The sequence below is a fragment of the Pleurodeles waltl genome, chromosome 12 (assembly GCF_031143425.1).
Source record: "Pleurodeles waltl isolate 20211129_DDA chromosome 12, aPleWal1.hap1.20221129, whole genome shotgun sequence".
NCBI classification, from domain to species: domain Eukaryota; kingdom Metazoa; phylum Chordata; class Amphibia; order Caudata; family Salamandridae; genus Pleurodeles; species Pleurodeles waltl.
This window is the reverse complement of record NC_090451.1, coordinates 139,329,687-139,347,576: the sequence shown is the minus strand read 5'-3', so window position 1 is coordinate 139,347,576 and position 17,890 is coordinate 139,329,687. Positions and strand designations below refer to the sequence as shown.

General features: G+C 48.1%; 1 protein-coding gene across 1 annotated transcript in view; it reads right to left on the bottom strand.

The window, feature by feature from the left end:
- Positions 1 to 17,890, bottom strand: part of LOC138267091 (extracellular calcium-sensing receptor-like) — a 144,856-nt gene that overhangs the window by 79,741 nt on the left and 47,225 nt on the right. Inside the window, exons 5-6 of the mRNA XM_069215940.1 lie at positions 17,179 to 17,284; positions 991 to 1,187 (exon numbers count right to left, since the gene is read on the bottom strand). Coding sequence (XP_069072041.1) covers positions 991 to 1,187; positions 17,179 to 17,284 — 303 coding nt within the window. The remainder of the gene's footprint in view (positions 1 to 990; positions 1,188 to 17,178; positions 17,285 to 17,890) is intronic.

Genomic DNA, 17,890 nt, shown 5'->3' with positions numbered 1-17,890 from the left:
AGGGAGTTCCAGGTCTTGGCGGCCAGGTGGGAGAAGGATGTTCCTCCGGTGGTGGTGCAGGGGATGCGGGTAACGGAGGCGGGTGCGAGGCTGGCGGAGCGGAGGTTGCGGTGGGGGTGTGGAAGGTGAGTCTGTCGTTGAGGTAGGCTGGGCCTGTGTTGTGGAGGGACTTGTGTGCGTGGATGAGGAGTTTGAAGGTGATCCTCTTTGGTATTGGTAGCCAGTGTAAGTCTCTGCGGTGATGTGGTTGCGGCATGGGACGTCAAGAATGAGTCGGGTGGATGCGTTCTGGATTCTTTGCAGCTTTGTTTGGAGTTTGGTTGTTGTTCCTGCATATAGGGCGTTTCCGTAGTCCAGTCGGCTGCTGTCCAGCGCATGGGTGACAGTTTTCCTGGTTTCGACGGGAATCCACTTGAAGATTTTGCAGAGCATGCGGAGTGTGTTGTAGCAAGAAGAGGAGATGGCGTTGACCTGCTGAGTCATGCTGAGTGTGGAATCCAAGATAAATCCCAGGTTACGTGCGTGGGTGGTGGGAGATGGTGCGGATCCTAGGGAGGTGGGCCACCAGGAGTTGTTCCATGCTGAGGTGTTGGTTCCAAAGATGAGGTTCTCTGTCTTGTCTGTGTTTAATTTGAGGCGGCTTGATTCCATCCAGCTGACGATGTCTTGAAGTCCATTGTGAAGGTTGATTTTTGCAGCTGTAGGGTCTTTCAAGAGGGAGAGGATTAGCTGAGTGTTGTCTGCGTAGGAAATTATGTTGATGTGGTGTGTTCATGCGATGTTGGCGAGTGGGGCCATGTACACGTTGAAGAGTGTGGGGCTGAGTGACGAACCTTGGGGGATGCCACAGATGATTCTGGAGGCTTCTGATAGGAACGGTGGAAGGCGGACTCTCTGGGTTCTGCCTGAAAGAAATGATGAGATCCAGTCGAGTGCTTTATCGCGGATTCCAGCGTTATGGAGGCGTGTGCAGAGAGTGTGATAACATACCATGCCGAAGGCTGCGGAGAGGATGAGTGCTGCTGTTTCTCCTTTGTCGAGCATGGTCCTGATGTCGTCTGTGGCAGCAATGAGTGCGGTCTCGGTGCTGTGGTGTTTGCGGAATCCGGATTGGGAGGTGTCGAGTGCTTTGGTGTCTTCCAGGAATCGGGATAATTGGCAGTTCACAATTTTTTCGATGACTTTGGCTGGGAATGGGAGGAGGGAGATCGGTCGGTAGTTCTTGGGGTCGTCTGGGTCTGCATTGGGTTTTTTCAGCAGGGCGTTGACTTCTGCATGCTTCCAGCTTTCTGGGAAGGTGGCTGACTTGAAGGAACTGTTGATGGTGTTGCAGAGGTGGGGAGTGATGATGATATTTGCTTTATTGAAGATATCACAAATGTTGATTGGTTCGGATTAGCCATTCCACTTGCGATTGTTCGAAAAATGTACAGGTCGGATGATATTAACATTCCATCCTTATCAGGTCGTCATTAGTTAAGTACTAATCAGTGGCGGCCCATCTTTTAGGGCAGAGGGGCCACGCCCCCCCACCTTTTGCCCCTCATTAAGAGTGTCTGTCAGGCTGAACAAAGGTCATCCTGACAGACACTCTCCATGTTCAGCTCAGGCAGACAGGAGCAGATATGCGCGATTTGCGCACACTCCTGGCTGCCTGAGCTGAACTTTGCTGGGCTGAGGAGGTCACAGCTCCTATGGGCGTGACCTCCTCGGCTCAGCAAAGGTGCCTCGAGGCCCTCCCCTGGGTGACGAGGAAAGCGTCACGAATTGACACTCTCCCTGGGTGCTTCAGGTTTAAGCCCTGAAGTGCCCAGGGCGAGTGTCAATCAGTGACACTTGTCACAGAGTGGGGTGGGGTCAGCAGTCTCACTGACCCCATCCCACTCTGTGACGAGGCTGGGACTGCTGCCTTCCCTCATTGGCTGACCTAAGGTCAGCCAATGAGGGAAGGCAGCAGTGCCAACCCTCCTGGGACCTGGAGGCTTTAGGTAAGTGTGTGTGTGTATGTGTGTGATGTTTTACATTGAATGTTTGGTGCGCGCATGCATGTTTGAGTGCTGTGAGTGTTGTTAATGGATATGCGTACGTGTGTGTGTGAAAGAATGAGTGTGTGCGATCTTTTTAAATGAATGTTTGGTGCGTGCGTGCATGTTTGAATGGTATGAGTGTTGTTAATGGATGTGCGTGCATGCATTCGTGTCTGTGTGTGAAAGAATGAGTGTGTGTGTGTGTCCCGCCCTCCCCCATCCCTCCTAAAGCTGCCGGCCGCCACTAGTATTAATGTGGGATTTATGGATTTACCACCCGCTAAACTCTGTTTTAGCCAGCTGGAAAATAGAGCCTGTGAGTGTACACTTGCCTATATTTAGGACATTAAAAATAAAGACGTCAGGGGTGTCTTAAACTCGCACATCACTTTAGAATCTAGGGGTGACTGGCTTTTCTATGGCCATGAGTTCTATGGGCTAGTAATATGGGCCCTGTGAAAACACTGATAGATTATTTATTAGCATTTGAGGCAGTGTTTTATTTGCAAAAATAGAACTGCCAGGGCTAAAGATACTCCACTGTAGCTTGCACAACTCAGTGCTCTTGCCATTGCTGCCGAATGCCTGGGTCAGCATCACCTGCTAACCATCACATTTAAACAACTCTGACATTTTGCACTGCTGGAGGTCACCCAAAGCTGCAGGGATGGGTTGGTAGAGCGAGTGTTATCATTTCCTAATACAAATACATTGAGTAGCTAAACACACAGGCTGTGCTCAAAGGATAGGCTGAGAGTGCTACTATGCCGGCACAAATTAAGCACTGGTTTTCTATCTGAAGGATTGCAGACAAAAGTTCATAAATGTGGCTGTAAGGGGCTACGAGGGTGAGCTGAGGGGTGGAGACCAAGGGCCACCACATGATCTAAGCAGAGTGAAGGAGCTAGAGAAAGAAATGAAGAGAGCGATCAAAAACGGCAGAGTGGAACAGAAAAAGTGAGGCCATTAGTGGTGATTGGATATAGAATGGAATGAGGGGATGAAAGAAACCTGGGTAGACAACAGAGGTCCGGGAAAGAAAGAGAGAAGAAAAGAAGAAGGGGAGAAAAAGGACAAAGGAAGGAAGGATGGTGTGAATAAGTTGATGGATGAACAGATGATGGATGGAATGGCCAATAGATGGACCTGTGAATGAGATGGCTGATGAAATAATGACAGAAGGAAGACGTAAAGGTGCACGATGTGTGTATGTTGAATGGATGGGTGGATGGATGAGTCGATGAAAGGATGGATAGGAGGAAATATGAATAAATGGATGCATGCGTGACAAGATGGATGGACTGGCTGATGAATGAACGGATGGTTGGATGCCTGGTTTGAAGGGCAAAGGGTCACAGGGATGTACATTTGAAAGGCGGGCTAGATAGATGAGTGGTTAAATATGGAAGGGGGAAGTGCCTCTTGTAGGAAGGGTCAGGGTAACTTGCCTCAATTTCCCTGTCATTTATTTATCTAAGTGTCTTTGCTGTAGCGCAGTTTCACCCAAGGCATTACAGCGCTGCACATTGAAATTTAACAATATATGCGAGATATGTTTACAATAAAAAGAAAAAACGACAGGACCACGAGTAAGTTGAACAAGGAGCAAGGATGGGAGGTGATAGAGGAAGTAGAGAGGGAGTGTGAGAAAGTAGCCTCTTTCTAGCATGGTTAGCCCCATTTTGGCCTGTTTGTCAGTGTGTTTTGACTGTGTCACTGGGATCTTGCTAGTCACGAGCCCAGTGCTTACGGTTTATGGACTGCTTGTCAGTATGTTTCACTGTTTTCTAAATTGTCACTGGAATCCTGCTAATCAGGACCCCAGTGCTCATGCTCTCTCTCTTTCCAAATTTGTCCTTACATACTGGTAACTCAGTATTTCACTCCAAATTGGCATACTGGTGTAGGAAAGTACCATCTTTCTTGGCATGTTACCCCCATTATTACCTGTATGTCATTATGTTTTTGCCTGTCTCACTAGGATCCTGCTGGTCAGGACCCCAGTGCTCATATTTTGTAGCCTAATGTGTGTGTTGTGAATAGTGCTTAACTGTGTCACTGAGGGTCTGCTAATCAGAACCTCAGTGCTTATGCTCTCTCTGCTTTTAAATGTGTCACTATAGGCTAGTGACTTCACTTACCAATTTCAATTGGCATACTGGACCCCCCCTTATAAGTCCCTAGTATATGGAACCTAGGTACCCAGGGCATTGGGGTTCCAGGAGATTCTTATGGGCTGCAGCAATTCTTTTGCCATCCATAAGGAGCTCAGACAAACCCTTTCACAGGACTGCCACTGCAGCCTGCATGAAATAGTGCACACATTATTTCACAGCCATTTTCACTGCACTTAAGTAACTTTTAAGTCACCTATATGTCTAACCTTCATTTACGGAAGAATAGGTGCAAAGTTACTAAGTGTGAGGGCACCCTTGCACTAGCAAAGGTGCCCCCACACAGTTTAGGGCCAATTCCCTGGACTTTGTGAGTTTGGGGACGACATAACACACGTGCACTACATATAGGGGATCCCTATGGGCTGCAGCATTTCTTTTGCACCCCATGCAAATGCCTCTACAGGACTGCCATTGCAGCGTGTGTGAAATAGTGCAGGCACTATTTCACAGCCATTTTCACTGCACCAAGTCACTTAAAAGTCACCTATATGCCAGGTCTTCCAACTCTGGAGGCTGGGTGCAACGTACCTGTGCTTGAGGGCACCCCTGCACTAGCAGAGGTGCCCCCACACCATTTAGGTCAATTTTCCTGGACTTCGTCAGTGGGGGTACGCCATTTTACATTTGCACTGGACATAGGCCAACTTCACAATGGTAACCCCGAATATGGCCAAGTAAGGTGTCTAACAACTGGGAATTGTAACCCAATACTGATTCCAGTATTGGTTGCACAATCCTATGCACTCTGGGGCTCCACAGTGGACCCTCAGTACTGCCATACCAACCTTCGAAGGTTTTCCAGGCAGCCCCAGTTGCTGCCACCTCACAGACAGGTTTTTGCCCTCCTCTTGCTTGAGCAGCTCCAGCCCAGGAAGGCAGAACACCCTCTTTCTTTAGGAAATATGTGTTACAGGCATGGGACAGGTAGCATCCCAGAGCCTCTGGAAATGCTTTGAAGGGCACAGATGGTGCCCTCCTTGCATAATATAGTCTACACCGGTTTAGGGACCCCAAGTCCCTGCTCTGGCATGAAACTGGACAAAGGAAAGGGGAGTGACCACTCCCCTGTCCATCACCATCCCAAGGACGGTGCCAAGAGCTCCTTGAAAGTGTCCCTGGGTTTTGCCATCTTGGATTCCAAGGTGATGGGGCACTCTGGGAGCATCTGAGTGGTCAGTGCCAGCAGGTGATGTCAGAGACCCCTCCTGATAGGTGTTTACCTGGTTAGGTGACCAATCCCCTTTTCAGGGCTAATTAGGGTCTCTCCTCTGGTTGTTTCTTCAGATTTTGATTGCAAGACTCCAGCAGGAATCCTCTGCATCCTTTACTTCATCTTCTACTGACCGAACTGCAGCTGAACCCCGAGGAACTCTACAAACTGCAACAAAGAAGCAATTATGAATTCTGCAACATTGTAACTTCAGCTTCTGCCAGCAACTGCAACAGTTTCCAAGTCATGCATTCTCCAAGGACTACCTGTCTTCAGCTTGCACCAGAAGAACCGAAGGAACCTCCCGTGGAGTGACGTAGTCACTTCCCTGCTACAGCAGGCACCTCTCTGCAGCGACTACTGGTGGCGTGGGTCCCCTCTCCAGACAACAAGTGTGGATCCAGCAACATGGGTGGTGGACTAAAGTGACTCAGACAGTCCTAACGTCGAGCTGTCCAATTTTGGTGGAGGTAAGAGCTTGCCTCCCCACACAAGACAGTACCCCGTGCACCTTGTGACTTGCAGTTGCCAAGGCTTGTGTACGACCTTCCAAGAAGTTCCTCGTGCACAGCACAGCTTAGGCCCCTAGTACTCCATCCTGTAATGCACAGCTTCCTGAGTGGTTCTCCGGCGGCAATGGATCCATTTGTGTCGTGCAGCGTGGCGTCCATTTGCACCTTCTTTGTCCCCATGCTGTGGGACTCCTGTGCATGCTTTCTGGTCTTCTGAGGGCTCTCTGAGTTGCTGAGAGCCCCTCTGTCTCTCCTTTGTGGGTAGAGGCCACCAGGCCCCTCCTGGTCCCGGGAAGCGCCATTTTCTCCTGTCCGTAAGGTTTGTGTGTGCCAAGGCTTGTTGGCAAATGAGACTGCATTCATCCATCCAGCGCGGGACATCTTCTGCACCAACCAGGAACCCGCATCTGTCTTATTTGGTGCAATACTCACTTTGTCTTCTCACTGGCGGTTCTTCTTGTGCACCTTCATCCTGGTTAGCAGGGGCTCCTGTTCTCCCTGGACTCTTCAGTGCTTCTAGGCCTTGGTCCTCTTCTTCCACAGGTCTTCAGATCCATGAATCCATCCTTGGTGTCTTGCAGTCTCTTCTGGTTCTTGCATAATCTTCTATCACAACTTCTTGTGTGTTTCAGGAAACTTACTGTGATTTATTCCTGTTTTCCTGGGCTCTGGGGTAGGGTCTATTACTAACCTTTGGGGATTTCTTACATTCCCAGCCCCCTCTACACACTACACTTGCCTAGGTGGGAGACCGACTTTCACATTCCACTATTTTAGTATATGATTTGTGTTCCCCCTGGGCCCATTGTAACCTATTGTGATTTTCACTATTTGCGCTGTTTTCCGAATGTGTACTAACCTGTTTTTGGTTACTATTGTGTATATTACTTACCTCCTAAGAGAGTATAGTCTCTAAGGTATTTTTGGCATTGTGTCATTAAAATAAAGCACCTTTATTTTTGTAACACTGAGTATTGTCTTTCATGTGTGTAAGTACTGTGTGACTACAGTGGTATTGCAAGAGCTTTGAATGTCTCCTAGTTCAGCCTTGGCTACTCTGGCCTCCGTCACCCGCCAAACTTAAAATGAGGCCCTGAATGTTCATGATACTTGCTAAAAAGATTCTCGCCCAGTTATAACTGCTATAAATATGTGGGGAAAAAGCATGAGTGTAAATTAGCATATGAACAAACAGCACATGTAAACCAGCAAAGATGATGGGTGGATGCTCACAAAAGACTTAGGTGGTCACTACAACCCTGGTGGACGGTGTAAAAGGTGCGGTAATACCGCAAACAGGCCGACGGACAAAAAAGGGAATTATGACCCTGGCGAAAACCGCCAACAAAGACAGCCACTTTAACACACCGCCTGCCACGGCGGTACAGACAAGCAGCGCGGCGGTTACCGCCAACAGACAGGCGGAAGACAATGTACCGCCCACACCATTACAACCCGCCAATCCGCCACCTTTTCCAGGGCGGATTCACCGTGGATAAAAACACGGCGGAAACAACTTTTGCTATGGGAAAACGCTCACTTGAACACATCCCACGAGGAACGACGACTCCAGGGACCCGGAACTCCAAATACTACCTGCCCTTGTCTGTCTGCTCCTTTACCACCAACAGCGACGTAGGCGCAGAAGATACCGGTGAGCACTGCATCTACGACACGGGGGAGGGGGGAGCAAAAGTTAGGGGGACGCCCAACAAACACCCCCACCCTCGCATATTACAACATACACACCAATGCAGTCAAATATATCACATTAACAACCCACAATCCCCCCGGAAGAATGCATAGACAAAGCGAATTTCTGTTAAACTTTGTAATGTGCCAATATACATGTCATACAAAAATATACAGATATATATCTCTAAATCACTCATAATTATATATACAATACAAGAAGAAGTGCAGATATGTACACAACAATGTCCGTTCACCAACAGTCCAAAAATGCATGGGCGAGGCCCACAATAGATACCTGACCAAAATCGGAGAGAACACTGCCGGGGCATCAGATAGAAACACTACAGGCACCTCAGGGGGAAGGGAAGGGGGGCACCTCAGCCAGATGAATGCGAAGCCAGATCCACGACGGGGCTCCATGCCCATTGATGTATCCTGGGGAGTGCAAAGCCACAGTCTCTCAAGTCTCTACAGTGGGTGGGTCGCCCACTGTGCCATCCTGGGGAGTGCAAAGCCACAGTCTCTCAAGTCTCTACAGTGGGTGGCTTGCCCACTGTACCATCCTGGGGAGTGCAAAGCCACAGTCTCTCAAGTCTCTACAGTGGGTGGCTTGCCCACTGTGCCATCCTGGGGAGTGCAAAGCCACAGTCTCTCAAGTCTATACAGTGGGTGGGTTGCCCACTGTGCCATTCTGGGGAGTGCAAAGCTACAGTCTCTCAAGTAGATGCAGGTCTCTACTGGTACTGGGTGGGACTGGTGCCCAGACTGGATGAGTCTCCCCATGAAAGTTCATGTCCTGTCACTGTCCCAGCTGCACATGGGATAAGGATGCCTGATGTGGCGGCCTTTTCATTCCTACACGGTCTTTGCCCTGTTCAGCGGTGCTTTGCCATGGCGGTCTTTGCCCTGTTCAGTGGTGCTTTGACATGACGGTACTGGACTGTTCAGCGGTGCTTTGCCATGGCGGTCTTTGCCCTGTTCAGCGGTGCTTTGCCATGGCGGTCTTTGCCCTGTTCAGCGGTGCCTTGCCATGGCGGTCTTTGCCCTGTTCAGCGGTGCTTTGCCATGGCGGTCTTTGCCCTGTTCAGCGGTGCTTTGCCATGACGGTTCTGGACGGTTCAGCGGTGCTTTGCCATTGCGGTTCTGGACTGTACAGCGGTGCTTTGACATGGCGGTTCAGGACTGTTCAGCGGTGCCTTGCCATGGCGGTCTTTGCCCTGTTCAGCGGTGCTTTGCCATGGCGGTTCTGGACTTTTAAGCTGTGCTTTGCCATGGCGGTTCTGGACTGTTCAGCGGTGCTTTGACATGGCGGTTCAGGACTGTTCAGCGGTGCCTTGCCATGGCGGTCTTTGATCAAAAACAAATGGCAACTCATTAGTTGAAATCAATGCACATTCGAATTATGTAAGAAGAAACTTATGGGTGCTCATACACTGAAACACATCGTTGCCCTGATGTGTAAAACCGAGTTTCTAAGTAAACCCGTTCTAATACTACAAAAACAAACCAGTGGTGCACACCAAGCAAAACAATATCTCTACTTAAGAGATAGTCAAATATCTTGAAGAAACCAATTAACATATCATAATAAATTCCCCTAGAATGCTTGTTTGGTCCTCTCTCTTCCTTAAATGAACTAAACATTCATAAATCTGACCAGAACATACTGTAAACAAATATACAACTAACCAAAAGATGAATATGTCCATGCGAATATAAGTTTTAATACAAAAAGGAAAAATCTTCTTAAATACATAAACATATACATATATATACAAAACATGAAGAAAATAAATGAATAGCCATCAGCCGACACGTGTTTCGTCCTGACTGGACTTCTTCAAGGCTGAGAAAATCACAACAGACAACAATCAATACACGACAAACATATATATACAATTTTACACAAAAGTTAAAACATATTTACATTTTATCCTATTGTTTTCCAAAATCACCAAACAAAGGTATTCTTTTGGTCAGTTAGGTGTCCAACATATTCTATACAAATCATATTTATAATATTGATTTGAATCTAAACCAGAAACTACACAGGAAGAGAAGAGAACCACCACCACATAGTTTTAGTGGCAAAGTGTTATTTAATGTCCAAAGATATAGCATAGAATACTCCCCACGTCTCAAAAAATTGGTATATCAAAGCCATATCCAAAGTTCAACATGCCACATGCACACCCAAGTGTAAAAAGACTTCTTTTGTTGGCATTCTAACAGTTCATATCTAGAATTCATATTTAGTTAATATTAGACCGCTCAATGCCTCAAGTGACCCCTCCTTATACCATGGTGTAGAATAATTATGTACCTTTGCTCACTTCTATGTCCATTATATTCATATCACATCTACCATACTCTATAACAAGAGGGGGGAAAGAAAGACCATTTCATTAACCTCCTTTTGCTTTGTCCAAAATACTCCTAAAAAATGTGGAAGTTACTCATTATAATGCCATTACTGACCTGTTTCAAAACCACAATCAATCACATCTTTTCCTTCTTCATAATCAATTTAAATACTGGACATTGCTAGTTTCGTCTATTGGTGAGTCAACTGGAATAAAGACAAATAAAATATCTCTAGTAACCTTTCTACAAAACCAAATAGCCTTTAGTTTCTATCTACGTCCATTCACCTAACAGAATTTATATCAGTGTCTCCATAGTTTCCAACAATGAAACAAACACATTAATATGGCTCAATTTTTCCATTACTTACACTAAATACCATTACCAACTAACGTGCTATTAACTTACCTATTCACCCCTCTTTCTATTCTTTTTGTTTACTCTCCAAGCCCGTCTGCTGATAAATCTCGGCAAAGAAACGTCGAGGGAAGTATGTGCCTCCTGTAAGTCTTCTGTGGGCCCGAAAATCAATATGAGCCCTTCGCCGGCATTAGTGCATGCCGCGTTTTTTCTTCAAAACGCGATCATATATAGCAATGACGGAGGGAATCGTGTGCCCTCCGTTAGTCCTCTGGCTATTATGTCCTGCCTGTAACCCCCGTGCCGGCATTTAAAATGCCGCGTTCAATTTCAAAGCAGGCTAATGAACAGCAAAGCCGGACTTCCGCCTGTCCGACAGGACTATGGCGGCCCTCTTAAAAAGGGTTCATTACTGAAAATAGAATTACTAAACAGCAAGGAAGGACTTGCCGTCTATTTATGTGTATATATGGCGGCCATTTTGATGTGGCAATTCCAGTCTATGGACATATTAAGTCCAAGGCATACAAGTACGGCGGCCATTATTATATGGCAATTATAGTACATTGTGTTATTCAACAAGTACCCCAGCCACAATGACAGGAGAGATTTCGATACAAAGATCATATGTATCTCCAAACAATCGCCGTTTTTACTAAGCCGGCAATCCACTTAAAGTATATGGAAGAATGCCAATTAGATCTATTTGCCAACAAAAGAGATCAATTTTCCCTTAGCTTTCGGACATCAAGTTCCATAATTACAACAAAATAAATGCCCCAAATGTATATAGAAGTGTCAAAATTAATGCACATGCAGAGTGAGGAAGAAAATTTGTGGTATATATATTGGAATGTATATGTGGCCAGATATATGTGGGCAGTACAATCAGGCCCTTAAAGGAACGAATCCAAGAACATATCAGAGCCTTAAGAAATTTTTTGGGGGGATTTTTCCTTCTTTCACCCTAGTTTCCCTATATACTGGGGGGACTCTTTACTTCCTCACTCTGCATGTGCATTAATTTTGACACTTCTATATACATTTGGGGCATTTATTTTGTTGTAATTATGGAACTTGATGTCCGAAAGCTAAGGGAAAATTGATCTCTTTTGTTGGCAAATAGATCTAATTGGCATTCTTCCATATACTTTAAGTGGATTGCCGGCTTAGTAAAAACGGCGATTGTTTGGAGATACATATGATCTTTGTATCGAAATCTCTCCTGTCATTGTGGCTGGGGTACTTGTTGAATAACACAATGTACTATAATTGCCATATAATAATGGCCGCCGTACTTGTATGCCTTGGACTTAATATGTCCATAGACTGGAATTGCCACATCAAAATGGCCGCCATATATACACATAAATAGACGGCAAGTCCTTCCTTGCTGTTTAGTAATTCTATTTTCAGTAATGAACCCTTTTTAAGATGGCCGCCATAGTCCTGTCGGACAGGCGGAAGTCCGGCTTTGCTGTTCATTAGCCTGCTTTGAAATTGAACGCGGCATTTTAAATGCCGGCACGGGGGTTACAGGCAGGACATAATAGCCAGAGGACTAACGGAGGGCACACGATTCCCTCCGTCATTGCTATATATGATCGCGTTTTGAAGAAAAAACGCGGCATGCACTAATGCCGGCGAAGGGCTCATATTGATTTTCGGGCCCACAGAAGACTTACAGGAGGCACATACTTCCCTCGACGTTTCTTTGCCGAGATTTATCAGCAGACGGGCTTGGAGAGTAAACAAAAAGAATAGAAAGAGGGGTGAATAGGTAAGTTAATAGCACGTTAGTTGGTAATGGTATTTAGTGTAAGTAATGGAAAAATTGAGCCATATTAATGTGTTTGTTTCATTGTTGGAAACTATGGAGACACTGATATAAATTCTGTTAGGTGAATGGACGTAGATAGAAACTAAAGGCTATTTGGTTTTGTAGAAAGGTTACTAGAGATATTTTATTTGTCTTTATTCCAGTTGACTCACCAATAGACGAAACTAGCAATGTCCAGTATTTAAATTGATTATGAAGAAGGAAAAGATGTGATTGATTGTGGTTTTGAAACAGGTCAGTAATGGCATTATAATGAGTAACTTCCACATTTTTTAGGAGTATTTTGGACAAAGCAAAAGGAGGTTAATGAAATGGTCTTTCTTTCCCCCCTCTTGTTATAGAATATGGTAGATGTGATATGAATATAACGGACATAGAAGTGAGCAAAGGTACATAATTATTCTACACCATGGTATAAGGAGGGGTCACTTGAGGCATTGAGCGGTCTAATATTAACTAAATATGAATTCTAGATATGAACTGTTAGAATGCCAACAAAAGAAGTCTTTTTACACTTGGGTGTGCATGTGGCATGTTGAACTTTGGATATGGCTTTGATATACCAATTTTTTGAGACGTGGGGAGTATTCTATGCTATATCTTTGGACATTAAATAACACTTTGCCACTAAAACTATGTGGTGGTGGTTCTCTTCTCTTCCTGTGTAGTTTCTGGTTTAGATTCAAATCAATATTATAAATATGATTTGTATAGAATATGTTGGACACCTAACTGACCAAAAGAATACCTTTGTTTGGTGATTTTGGAAAACAATAGGATAAAATGTAAATATGTTTTAACTTTTGTGTAAAATTGTATATATATGTTTGTCGTGTATTGATTGTTGTCTGTTGTGATTTTCTCAGCCTTGAAGAAGTCCAGTCAGGACGAAACACGTGTCGGCTGATGGCTATTCATTTATTTTCTTCATGTTTTGTATATATATGTATATGTTTATGTATTTAAGAAGATTTTTCCTTTTTGTATTAAAACTTATATTCGCATGGACATATTCATCTTTTGGTTAGTTGTATATTTGTTTACAGTATGTTCTGGTCAGATTTATGAATGTTTAGTTCATTTAAGGAAGAGAGAGGACCAAACAAGCATTCTAGGGGAATTTATTATGATATGTTAATTGGTTTCTTCAAGATATTTGACTATCTCTTAAGTAGAGATATTGTTTTGCTTGGTGTGCACCACTGGTTTGTTTTTGTACCATGGCGGTCTTTGCCCTGTTCAGCGGTGCTTTGCCATGGCGGTTCTGGACTGTTCAGCCGTGCTTTGCCATGGCAGTTCTGGACTGTTCAGCGGTGCTTTGACATGGCGGTTCTGGACTGTTCAGCGGTGCTTTGACATGGCGGTCATTGCCCTGTTCAGCGGTGCTTTGCCATGGCGGTTCTGGACTGTTCAGCGGTGCTTTGCCATGGCGGTTCTGGACTGTTCAGCGGTGCTTTGACATGGCGGTTCTGGACTGTTCAGCAGTGCTTTGACATGGCGGTTCTGATACTGACATTGGCGTGTCTCATGACGATCTCCACACTGGACATTGGTGTGTGGCATGACGATCTCCATACTGGACATTGGTGTGTGGCATGACGATCTCCACACTGGACATTGGTGTGTGACATGACGATCTCCACACTGGACATTGGTGTGTGGCATGACGTTCCATCATTGGCCAGCGGGGCTGTGGCATCCTGTCCCCTCCTGGGCTGTGACTCCGGCAGTGGTCTCCTGACCAGTAACGATACTTGGGCCCTCCTGGGCTGTGACTCCGGCGGTGGTCTCCTGACCAGTAACGATACTTGGGCCCTCCTGGGCTGTGACTCCGGCGGTGGTCTCCTGACCAGTAATGATACTTGGGCCCTCCTGGGCTGTGACTCCGGCGGTGGTCTCTTGACCAGTAACGATACTTGGGCCCTCCTGGGCTGTGACTCCGGCGGTGGTCTCCTGACCAGTAATGATACTTGGGCCCTCCTGGGCTGTGACTCCGGCGGTGGTCTCTGGACCAGTGACGATACTTGGACCCTCCTGGGCTGTAACTCCGGCGGTGGTCTCCTGACCAGTAATGATACTTGGGCCCTCCTGGGCTGTGACTCTGGCGGTGGTCTCTGGACCAGTGACGACGGTGCTGGAGGTTGTTTCTGGACTGCCGGAAATGATGGCGCAGTTCTCCGCCGTGACACTCACAACAGGCTGGCGGGACTTCCTCTGGACCTTCCCCACCTTTTTTGGAGTTACAGCTGACTCACCAATCGCCTTCGATCCCATTTCACTTGTTGTCCCACCAGGAGTCTTGACACGGTCCCGTCGTCCACTCTCCAATTTCAGAGCCTTTACAGGGGGTGGGCTGCCAGTGCCTTGGCTCCGGGTCCTACTGCCTGCCCTGGTGGACGGTGCACTCCAAAACCTGGAACACGCACCACTGGTACTGGAGGCTTTTTGGCTGAGGCGCTACAACGGGACTGATTAATTGGAGGGGGGGTGGGGGCAAAAAGGTCAATTTGACATAGGGACAGTTTCTGACGGACACTGGGATGGGTAGCTGGAGGGGGTCTGGGAGTGGAGGAAGAGGAGGTGGTTGTAGGAGGTGTCACTTTAGGTGTTTTGGGTGCAGGTGCAGGTACTGGAGGCTGTCGTGAGGTGGATGGATGTTGGGTGAGTGATTGCCGGGGTTTGGGTACTTTGGGAGGGGGCGTCACAGACACACTGGGAGAGGACACAGGGGACGTGTAAATGGCAGTGGAGGTGGTGAGTGCAGGTGAGCGGCTTGTGGTGCTGGGTGTCCTGGTGCGAGTCCTAGTGCCTGTAGATGTGGTGCATGCAGGTGTATGTGTAGACAAGACTGGGAGGGAGGAGGGAGAAGAGGAGGAGGGTACACAGTGGATGTTGCTGTGTCTGTATGTGGGTGAGGCTTGCGTGAGTGCCTGTGGTGTGTGTGGTGCCTATGTTTGCTTGAGCTACTTGTGTGTGTTGACTTGTGTGCATGCTGGTCGGTAGGTGTGCTTGGGATGGGCTGGGGTACAGGGGATTGGGTCTGGGTGGAGGAAGTTGGAGGGGGGAGGCTGGACACAGGGACAATGGCTGCCATCAGTGCTGAGGCCAGAGATTGCAGGGTTCGCTGAAGGGCAGCCTGACCAGAATGAATGTTCTCCAGGAATGCATTATCGTGTTGCAACTCTCGTTCTACACCCTGGATGGCATTCACAATGGTAGACTGCCCAACAGTGAGTGACCTGAGGAGGTCAATGGCCTCCTCACTGAGGGCAGCAGGGGTGACTGGGGCAGGGCCTGAGGTGCCTGGGTCAAAGGTGATGCCCACCCTCCTGGGTGAGCGGGCACGGGGCGAATGCTGAGGGGCTGCTGGGAGAGCGGTGCTGGTAGGGGAGGTGGAGGCTGTACCTGAAAAAGTGGGGCGCACAGATGGTGCCACCACCACAGGGGAGGTCCCATCGGCGGACGAGTCCGTGTCGCTGGTTGGTGATCCGGTGGCCGACGTGAAGCTCCCCTCGCCCTCCGTCCCACTGGTGCATTCAGTGTCTGTGGTGTGGCCCTCCATGGCCATGTGGGATGCAGCTCCCTCGTGCTCCGGTGCCACTGTACCTCCGCCTGATGATGCTTATGTACAAAAGAACAGGGAGAGCAGGAAAAGGTGGGGGGGAGACAGAAGAAAGAGAGTTTTAGTGCATGGCATACCGCTACCGTTGGCGGACAAGACAGACGCAGCAGCCCCATGCATAATGCCGTGCTCCTGGCCCCTGCACATGCAATTTCTGGGATATGGCCTACATGGCAATGGTGGAAATCTGCGCACATGGATGCCACAGGGGCAACTATACCTCAACTTGCCACTCTTCTGAGGTGGGGTAGAATGCCACATGGCCTACATTACGGAGGGGCCTTGCCTACCTAACTCGCCCTGGCCTAGGGACACACACAGCCCACCTCCCCCACCCAGACCCCTCCACTGCACGCAAAGTCCGCAGAATGAGGTTGTACTCACCCCTTGTGTCTGCTGTGATGTCCTTAAGCGCCCATCCAACTCCGGGTAGGCCACCGCCAAGATCCGGAACATCAGGGGGTTCATGGTGCGACGGGCACCCCTCCCACGTTGGGAGGCCATCCCCAGCTGAGCCTCCGCCGTCTTCTTGCTGCAGCGGCGAATGTCCTCCCATCTCTTCCGGCAGTGGGTGCCCCGTCTCTGGTGGGCCCCCAGGGTCCGGACCTCCTTGGCGATGGCACGCCAAATGTCCCTCTTCTGGTGGGCGCTGACCTTCATGACATGCACAAGGGAAGATGAACAGTCATTACCAACTGCACCGTCAATGTGAGTGGCCCCCTCCCAATTCTGACCATGTGGCCCATTCATTCACATGCATTAATGTACTATGAACTCTGGCCCCTTCCCTCTTCCACCCAGCCCTGTCCACCCAGGCCTATCCCATACAACGTGCTCCCTGTGTACTAACCTGTTGGTCTGGAGGACCGTAGAGTAGCATGTACTGGGGGAGGACTCCATCCACAAGTTTCTCCAACTCCTGTGCAGTGAAGGCAGGGGCCCTTTCCCCAGACGCAGCAGCCATCGTCGCTTCTAGACTGAGGTCACAGCAGCACTAGCAGTGTAGGTCCTCTCCTGTCGAAGGTCAGGTATCTAGTGATTCAACAGATAGAAAATGGCGGTGACGTCCGCAGCGGGGCGAATCATCACCGCCAGCGCACCTGTTCATTGGCTCCTGGGACCCATAGGGTCCAATGTTAACCAATGCAGCATTGCGCCGCGGTCTACGACCGCCTACCGCGACGGTGTGCAACGCCAGCGCTGTTACCCCGCAATCCCATTGTCCCAGTTTAGAGGTCAGGCAGCCGCCATTTCAGGGGCCCACATGGATTCATTTTCAACTGCGTCACACATACCGAGGCCTACACTCAACACACATACAGGAAGGGTTTATTGTCTGGTGTAGTCTTGTGTGTGACTGTGGGTACATACCTGGAGGAATAGTGACTGTTTCTTCGCTGTTGTCCTTCTTAGGCACCGTCAGCTGGGACTTATGAGAAGATGGCCGAATCCTCCGGTGTACCGACCGCTGGTGGACCTGTTGACAATGGAAGAGAGACATTTAATCGTCACCTACAGGTTTGACCGTGCCACAATCCAGGAACTATGTACCCAGTTGGAGCCAGACCTGATGTCACCAATCCGCCATCCGACTGGAATCCCCCCTGACGTGCAGGTGCTGTCAGTGCTCCATTTCCTTGCGAGTGGGTCTTTTCAGACAACAGTGGCCATGGCATCAAGGATGTCCCAGCCTATGTTTTCCAACGTGTTGTCCAGAGTGTTGTCTGCCCTGCTGAAACACATAAGGAGATACATCATTTTCCCTGAGGTGGAGGATTTGCCTACAGTGTAAGGTGACTTCTATGCCCTTGGACATATCCCCAACCTCATAGGTGCCATTGATGGGACCCATGTAGCTCTGGTCCCCCTCGCAGGAGTGAACAGGTGTACAGGAACAGAAAGAGTTATCATTCCATGAATGTCCAGATGGTCTGTTTGGCAGACCAGTACATCTCGCAGGTAAATGCTATGTTCTCTGGCTCTGTGCATGACGCCTACATCCTGCGCAATAGCAGCATCCCTGATATGATGGGTCAACTCCAGAGGCACCGTGTATGGCTATTGGGGGACTCTGGTTTCCCCA